At 36.5% G+C, this 9,357-nt stretch overlaps 1 protein-coding gene across 1 annotated transcript; it reads left to right on the top strand.

Annotated features, from left to right (window-relative positions):
- The first annotated feature begins 204 nt into the window (after positions 1-204).
- On the top strand, positions 205-5,446 carry LOC107303767 (keratin-associated protein 5-1-like). Its single transcript, XM_040522600.1, has 5 exons — positions 205-484; positions 1,811-1,863; positions 3,104-3,148; positions 3,230-3,283; positions 4,769-5,446. Exons 1-5 carry the CDS (start codon positions 362-364, stop codon positions 5,196-5,198), a joined length of 705 nt encoding a protein of 234 aa, XP_040378534.1. The 5' UTR covers positions 205-361; the 3' UTR covers positions 5,199-5,446.
- The last annotated feature ends 3,911 nt before the right edge of the window (positions 5,447-9,357 follow it).

Genomic DNA, 9,357 nt, shown 5'->3' with positions numbered 1-9,357 from the left:
TTGTGGGTGGGCGAGTCATGATTTTGGAGGTCTCCACCAATCCATCGTATCATTAAACGGCGACCCTTTTTCCCTTTGGCTTGGCCTCGCCTCGCCTGCGCTGCGTCCATCCCATGTGCCTCGCTCCTCCCTCTGCTGACACTATCACTCCGCGCGCCATTTAATCGATCCTCTTCTTCTTCCTCCTCAGCTATAGCAAAAGCAGCGCCGCCCATACTACCTAGCTGGAGGAGTACCTACTACTGCTCTAGCTTTTTCTGGTGTGCAAGAGTGTAGACGGTATTATTCATGGTTGGTGCGTGATTAGCCAGCTCGCTCGATCCGGCTTATTCCGCTCCATCGATCTCGGACGACGACGACGATGGCAATGGCGGCGGCGGCGGCTCCCCGGCCCAAGTCGCCGCCGGCCGCGCCCGACCCCTGCGGCCGCCACCGCCTGCACCTCGCCGTCGACGCGCTCCACCGCGAGATCGGATTCCTCGAGGTACCCACCCCACCCCACCCCTGCTTTGCTTAATTATATACTCCTACACATACGCACGCACATATCTATCTATCTATCTATCCACTATCTCGATCGAATCATTTGCTTCTTCTTCATTCATCTCGTTTACATAATTTGCTTCTCTCAGTGTACTCTACTCTCCCCATTAATATTATTATTGCTTCTCATCCTTGAAGTTTCTTCCCAATCCCAGCTATAAACACAAATTAACTATACAATGTACACAAGAAGAAAAGAGAGGTCATCGGAAGAAGAAAAGAGAGGTCAAATTAAACTTGCTAGTGATCTGTAGACTGTTCAACGAAGACACCATCATCAATTTAATAATAAGCTAATTAGTAAATTGATTTTAGGCGGCTTCCTCTGGGGCCGTGTTGATCGTACCATCGATTTGCGGGTTCCTCCAGCCAAAGTCTCTGCCTTGTTATTCCCTTTGGCTACTTACATACTAGTACGCATCACCACTGCAAACTATGTATACTTACTTATCATATTGGTTCTTCTCTGTATTGCTAGCATGATCTCTAGCTGTTTAGTGCCACTAACAAAACAGTTAATCAAACAACGGGTAGGTTAGATAATGTTAATTGATAATCGTTTGGAGATAGTTTGTTTAGCTAGGGTTTTAGGCCTTGCAGGTTTCCGATCGATCTATATGTGTGCGATATATCGATGCTGGTCCATGCTTGCTATCATTAGCTAGCTAGCTCTCTTAATTGGGTTTGACCTACTTAATTAACCAGTAGCTATCTCGTTGACCAGCATTGTCATGTTACTCGGACTGGTTTCCGCAAATTAAATACTATCGCTAGTTAGATTATTAATTACCCCCTCCATCCTAACGTAACTTAATCTTTCTACTTTAAATTTGAACTATAAAACATAATCTATTTTGGAACCGGAACAGGAACATGTAGCCAGTATATACATATATATGCTCATGCAGCACATATTTCTTTTTCCGTATAGAAACACTGTTATTAAATGGTCATTTTTGCCTTACAAAAAGGTGGTAGCCAATTATTTTTCTTCAAGAATTAATAGACTTTTTTTTGTGTCGTTAGGAGTAAAACTATATATTAGCACCATTTTTAGAGTTTCTAAAAACTAAATCAAGTACGGCTGCAAGCTACTGTACATCTTGTGTTTGTTCATTAGCAGTGGCTGTACTTGCTGTCTAGCTTTAAATGTTTTCGGTGTTAAAATATCCCCCAGACATCACCTGAAAAGTTGACAGGCTAAACACATGCCCATCTCCCTCGTTTAACTTAAATTAATTTAAAGAAAAATAATTATTTCTTGCAGGATGAAATAAATTCAATCGAAGGGATCCACGCTGCCTCTAGATGCTGCAGAGAGTAAGCTGCTGTCTCTTTTTGTACTTCCATTTCTTCTCATCTTTATTACTCACCGTTGACAAATTAAAAGAGTAACTTACCACTTCTGATCATGGGTGGATGAACTTGAAAATGATTGAATAGGTTTGAATGCAGGATATTAATTACTTCCGGTTTCAAATGTAGTGGTTCAACATATTATTTTAAATATTGTTGCTCAAAGCTTGGCAAATCAAAGTCAAAACTGAACATTCATCGGGAGTTTTCTTTTTGCATGTCTTTTACAAATGAATATGTTGTAGAATCATACATACTACCTCCGTCCGTTTGATAATGTAAGATGTTTGACTTTTTTGGTTGCAACGTTTAACCATTCGTTTTATTTAAAAATTTAGTACAAATATAAAAAAAATAACAAGTCGTGCTTAAAGTTCTTTTGAAAATAAAGTAAGTCAAAAGCAAAATAAATGATATTTTCATAATTTTTTGAATAAGACAAGTGATTAAACATTGCAATGGAAAAAAATCAAACATCTTACGTTACGAAACGAAACGGAGGGAGGTTGTGGAAGCCTTTGAGTGTGATTAGGACGTTATATGAGATACCTAGGATTAAGGCAAACAAAATGTAGTGTTTTGTTGAATGACTGTAATTTCAATGCATGCATATATATATATATATATATATCCTTCTGTGAAACAGTGCAGCTGACTGTTCAAAAAGTCATTGCACTATAACTATTCACATGGAATTGTAAAAAGTATATATTGGAACTAATGGGATCCTTTTGGGAACACGGGAAGAGTCAAGTCACGTGTGGAATCCCTATTCCCTGTGTTCTATTTGAAAGGACCGTCGTCTTAGCTGGTTAGGCTGGAATAATTATTTTGCCTGAAGAATGAACATTAATTGTACAGATGAAATTACAGCAGGAACAGAAAGGGGATAAAAAAAACCGAAAACGAACTCACCAAGTGTTCCTGATTTAGGGCTAGTTAATGCCATGTTAATGGCATACATTAGGAAAAAAAAGTTTAACGGTATACTCCGTACGTGCCTTTTGAGTTTCTGTCTGTAATTTAGGTTGCCATACATACTCTGAACTTGTTTTCTCTTGAACTGCATTCTCTCTTTCGTTTGAATTAGCAGTATTTGCTCATTGTTAACCATATGACTCGGCGAAACTTTTATCGATTATTGTTCAATAGACTCTTAAAGATGGTCTGTATTCAAAAATTTCGGCTTGGAATATTTTTGTAGGGTTGACGAATTCGTCGGAAGAACTCCCGATCCATTCATAACGATGTATGGATTTTCAGGTTGAGAATTTGGCTTTATCTTCACATGAGTGTTACCTTTTCTTATTAATTATCTGTTTACAAGCAGTTCATCGGAGAAGCGAAACCATGAAAATTCTCACCACTTGTTGAAGAAGTTTCGGTACATTCTTCATCCCTGGATCTTAATGTACATATGCTTTACACTACCTTAAGTGGTGTGCATTATATGGTGGCCTTCCTAGTTAATTATTCTTTACAAATTCAACTAATACATAAAAGAATATATTTAACTTTCAAAGTATATATTAAATCAGGGATTCAAAAAACACACGCCAGAATTCTTCAAATTTACTGTCACCACATTTGCATGCACATGGATGTCGGTGTCCTACATGAATAATTACATGCAGGTTTTATTTTCACTTATGACCTAGTACACCTTTGATAGGAAAATTTCCCTAGCGATCGACGTGGTCTTATTCTTCAGTTTTTTTTTACCATCTTATTCTTCAGTTGATTAATTTAGTTTCAGAAAGAACAAATGTTTTTTTCCTTAGTTTCTCTCCTTCAGTAGGAGAGAATAGACCGCAATGCCAGCCATCAAATTATTCTTGTTGGTCTCAAATCATCTATCAGTGTTGATTAGTACAAATTTAACTTTGAACATCACTAAAGTTGAAATATTTAGATTACGATATATGATTTCAAATTTCAATACCTTTTAGATAATGGATGAAATATGTGGTCTTGGTTTCCACAGAAGCTACAACTACTTATTACAAATATATACACCTATATATTGGCTCAAACCAGGTATGAAAATATCTGACAAAGGACGAATAGAAGACAAAATTAAGACCTGCCAACTAGCCTAGTTGGCAGGTCTTAATTTAATTTAAGGCCCGTGAGTTCTTTAATAACCCTATTTAATTTTTTAAAAAAATTTAGTTTAAAACTCTATAATTTTTATTTTCAACCTGGCCCTTAAATTTTGTAGGTAAAATAGTTGGGCCTATTACCACCTCTACAGCTACATAGATAACATATAATGGCCCATTTCAAGAGATAATTCTCCCTGTTCTTCTTTATGTTTGAGGTGGAGCTTGTGCCTTGCGCTAGATGATTGCTCAGCTCAATTATTGCGGCAGATTTCCCTATATAGCCCATCCACTACACAGATCTCATCGACCATCAATCTGCAACTAGTAAAGTAGTAATAGGTTACTGAAATAACATTTTACTACTGGACCACAAAAACTCACTTGTTTAATTCCTTCCACTACTCTTGCACTAATAATAATTGGACCTGGCACCCCTGCAAAAACATTGGCTGCGTTCTTTACCTAAGATTATTTTTGGATTTTTCTCGGGTTTTACACCTAGGCTTTCCGAATTACTAAATGATGTATTTTTATAAAAAAAATATATAAAAATTAATCATCTTATATTTCTAAAATAGATCCATAACACTTCATAGTTAATAATTTTCTCGTTTACACATAAATAGTTATACAAAATTAGATAACATTCCGTCTTTCATCAATAATCTCAAAAAACAAGGTGGCCTAAAGTCCGATTAACGGTCACTCGCATGGCATGGATACATGAATGTTAACCATCACGCTGATCTATCTATTCTTCACAGATGTTTGTGCAGAGCAAGCGCGTGCTGCCTGAGCTACCTCTCCTGGATCTGCTGCTGCGGCGCCGGCGCCTGCTGCTGCTGCTCCTCCTCTTCCTCGTTCCACCTCAAGAGGCCGAGCTGCTCAGGCTGCTCCTGCTGCCGCTGCTGCTGCTCCTCCTCCTCGCCGTCCTCCTGCAGTGGAGCGCTAAAGAGCCGCACTACTCCGTCATGTCCGTGCAGCTGCCGCTGCCGCCGCCGCCGCCGCCGCTGCTGCTGCGCCGGCGGCGGGTGCGGGAGCTGCTGCTGCAGCCCGTGCTGCGCGGCGCCGTGCCCGGGGTGCTCGTGCCGCTGCACCTGCCCGTGCCCCGGCGGCTGCTCCTGCGCCTGCCCGACGTGCAGGTGCGGCGGCGGCGCCGGCTGCTGCGTCCCTCGCTGCTGCCCGTGCTTGTGATGGATGGATCGATCAATTCATTCTGGATGATGAATTACGTAGCAGCTACTAGCTAGTTAGTTAGCTGGGTGCAGGTGTTAGTTCTTGATGGCCTTCTTGATTACCTTGTTCTCTCTAATTTGGTTTTGATGCCATGAGTACGTGAATGTTGATTGATTGATTGAGTTGGGATTTATCTTGCTAGTACCTAGGTGTTGTTCTATCGATGAAAGATGTTATCTGGTTTTTTTATAACTATTTACATATATAAACAGAGAAGTTAACTAAATACAAAGTTGAAAAAAATCTGTTTTAAAAAGTTAAGATGATGAACTTCTATATAAAAATTTAATTTTGAAATAAACATTCATTAATCACCCTTGCAGAAGCCAAATAAAAAGTTGAGAATAATTAGCTAAAAGAACGCAGCCTAATAACATGAAGTTTTGATCTTACATACAAAAATGTACTTGTTGCATTCTAGTAATAAATTATAAGGGGTGTTGGTTATTTCATGGACAACGTTATAAGTATGGTTGTTATTTTGTTTCGCACTTTATCTAGAATTATAAAATTAACATCATATAAAAATATTTCAAATACAAATTTAAGGATACTACCTGTGTGACCCTAAACACATATATTTAGTTTAATTATTAATTAAAACTTGCAAATATTGACGTTTCAAGTTTCTTTGCATGTGCATGGCCGATCTATCGATCGTTTTCTTCTTGTACCTGATTAGAGGTAAAATGTTCATTTTCTGAAGGTCAAATGACTTGCTTGCCTTTTGGTTCCTACTCAGAAAATTAAAATGGGCTTAATTCCTACACTTTGCAAGTGCAATTTTGCCCGGTGAAATGCGCCAATATGGCCATCGGAACGTTTCAGGCTCAGCCACCCATGCACAGTCGGCTAACTGGGCCTAAACCCAATATTGAGAAGGAAGGACAAGTATTAGCCTGGCCCATTTTAACCAGGAGGACCTGTATGTCCATGAACTTCTTCATTTATATTTTTAAAAAGAATAAAAAACATAATTTCATTTTCAAAATTTACAGAAATATACCCCTAACATCCTCTAGAGGACATTTTTTTTAAAAAAAAACACCCCTCTAGAGGGCGTTTTACATGACGTGTCAATCATATATTCTTCCATGTATAGGAAAAATTGCATATGGACCCCTTAACACCCTCCTATAGGCTAGAGGATAAAAAGGGTCTAAATGCAAGATTTTTTATACAATTTGGCACATATTGCTTTTATAATTGTGGAACATGCCATATAAAGTCGGATTGGGTCAGGTTGTATATCAAAATTATAGATCTCAAATAGATCTATAACATTGTAGATGACAAAGTTTTCATTTAAAATGATTTAGAGTTATAAATATTCATTACAAATCTCAAATATATTTTATAAAATCTTATATCTATGTTTTTTTTAAAAAAGCTTCGTTGGAGATAAGATCTATACCAAAGTTGTAGATCTTGACAATATCTATAACATTTTAGTTGACCATTTCTTCATTCAAAATTATTTATAGTGTCAGATGATATTACTAGTATCGTAGTAGAGAGAACCATCATTCAGAAAAATACTTATTTTTTTGCAATTCGACCCTTCTCGTTGGTTTTACTGTTATAAAACCTAGTAATGCTTATTGAGAAAATATACTCCATACAATTGAGTTTGCATCGATTCAACGATCTTCTATTGATTTTATCGAGTTCTAAGATATATCTTTGATTTAGCAGTTTTCTCTATAATATACCCTTGGATCCCATGCATCTGTAATACATATCCAAAATGTCCTTTAGGTATGCAAGATTGACTATTAATTTATCATGTTAGAAGATTGAGAAAATTATGAAAATTTTTGCCTAGCATCCTAACAAATCATTATATCATTATATTTTTTTCGGTATGTTTTAAGATTATTTTTCATATTTTATTTTTTGGAAAAATATTTTCTTGATATTAAAACATACCCACAAATGATCTTGAAACATACCCACAAACTATAATGATTTGTTAGGATGCTAGGCAAAAATTTTCATAATTTTCTCAATCTTCTAACATGATAAATTAATAGTCAATCTTATATGTCTAAAAGGCATTTTGGACATTTATTACAAATGCATAGGATCTAAGGGTATATTGTAGAGAAAACTGCTAAACCGAGGGTATATCTAAGAACTCGATAAAGTCAATGACAGATCACTGAATCGGTGTAAACTCAATGGTATGGAGTAAATTTTCTCATGCTTATTTGATATACCGAATAATTTTAAATAAAAAAGAATGAACTACAGAGTTGTATATCTTATTGAGATCTACAACTTTAACATAGGACTCATCTTCACCGGAGATCGTTTGAAATGTAGATCTACGATTTTGTAAGAACACATTTGAATTTTTTTAATGAAAATTCGGTCCTATAAAGTTATAGATCTTTTCGAACACTACAATTTTGATGTATAGTTTGACTCAATCCAACTTCATATGACATGTTTAAAAATTATAAAAGCAACATATGCCAAACTGTACATGACATGCTGTATTTAGGCCCTTCTCATCCTCTGGGAGGGCATTAAGGGCTCCAAATATAATTTTCTTAACATTGATAAATATATGCTTATCATGTCATATTAAAGCCATCTAGGTGGGTGTCTTCAAAAAAACACCTCATATAGGACGTTTGATAAGCCATGAGCTCTAGCCAATAGACTCACAGTGCTAATTGGCTCGATCTTTCGGTGAATTGATGAAAATTACGATTTGGCAGAAATATTGACGAAGCCTACAACCTTATAAGATATTGCTGTGTTGTGCCTTAGTGATCGGTACACCCGGTTGGCTGTTGATCTTGTCAGTGTAGATTAATCTTATTCCTGCAAGCAAATCGAAATAATAAGCAAGTGCAAGATAAAAGCAATATGATGTTGAGAGTAGGGATTGCATATAAATGATAAGTTGGGGTTATGTAACAAGAAAACAACAATCTAACTGATCACAGCTTTACCCGAAGAAAATAGCAATGACAACACTTCTAAATAAAACCCAAAAAACTCTAAAGGGTATACTAACTATTTAAGGAGGTGGGAGGATGACCAAGGGATTCCTAGAGTCAAGCTTCAGCAAGTTGGGGCGTACCATCCGAGGTCCTAGATAAAATTAAAAGGCTACAGGCCATTGTAGGTGATATATCAACTTATCTTTATGATTGTTGTGGATTGAGATGGAATTATAGATGAGGCTAGATCCGTTAGAAAGAGAATCCATCAAGTACTCATAGATTCAAAACGGAGCTCATATACATGTTTGGTGGTCGTTTGAATATAGCACTATACCAACTAGCCGAATTAGATTCCAAAACTTAGACACCTTGATCTTTTGATATCTTTCCACTAACCTATAATATAAGAAATTGTTATATTAAAAGTAGTCATGGTCATTTCAGCGCTAGAGATATATTTATGTAAATGTTAAAAATAAGAATATGTTTTCATTTTTTAAAATAAATGTATAAAGAAAAAATATTCTCCATTCGACTTAACAATGTCACATTAAAAATATGATTTTTGTTCAGTTTCTGCAGGAATCGTGGTGAATTCCCGTGCTTTAAATAGGACTACATACATCCTCCATGTTCCCGGACAGTAATAGTTTTACTCTCTAAAATCATTTCTCATGAATAATAGAGAAAATATTAGATCGAACGATGGAACAACTCAAAATATTTGTATCCTGGTCTAAAACTCGAAAACCTTTGGTTCCTACCCTCCAGCTAGCTCATGCTGTTGTAAGAGTGGCAAAAGTTAATTATTCCACTCATGCTTTGTGCGGTTGTGCCCACAGTTTTTCTTACTGTATTGTGGGTTTATCCTGAGTAAGGGTTAAAACCACGTAAAACATCTATAAATGTTAATTTTAAAATTTCAATATCTAATATTATTAAGTTCATGGTTAGGTTATGGTCATTGTTTATTATAATATGACAACAATATGACAAGGCAGTGTAACCGCTGGAATTGACTTGAGAAAAACAAAATCCCAGAAAAAACCACGACCTCGCTCATATTTTACAATAGAAATCTATAATATAGTAACCACGACCATCAAAATAATAGCGTATATATTATAGTATCCACGAATATTATTTCGTAACACGGTGGC

The sequence above is a fragment of the Oryza brachyantha genome, chromosome 3, assembly GCF_000231095.2.
Source record: "Oryza brachyantha chromosome 3, ObraRS2, whole genome shotgun sequence".
Lineage (NCBI taxonomy): Eukaryota > Viridiplantae > Streptophyta > Magnoliopsida > Poales > Poaceae > Oryza > Oryza brachyantha.
This window is presented reverse-complemented; position numbering and strand designations above follow the sequence as displayed.

Coding starts and splice junctions, on each gene's coding strand:
- LOC107303767 (XM_040522600.1), top strand. CDS start 362: ATGGCAATGGCGGCGGCGGCGGCTCCCCGGCCCAAGTCGCCGCCGGCC. Junction 1,864..3,103: donor GCCTCTAGATGCTGCAGAGA/GTAAGCTGCTGT, acceptor ATATTTTTGTAG/GGTTGACGAATTCGTCGGAA. Junction 3,149..3,229: donor CCCGATCCATTCATAACGAT/GTATGGATTTTC, acceptor GTTTACAAGCAG/TTCATCGGAGAAGCGAAACC.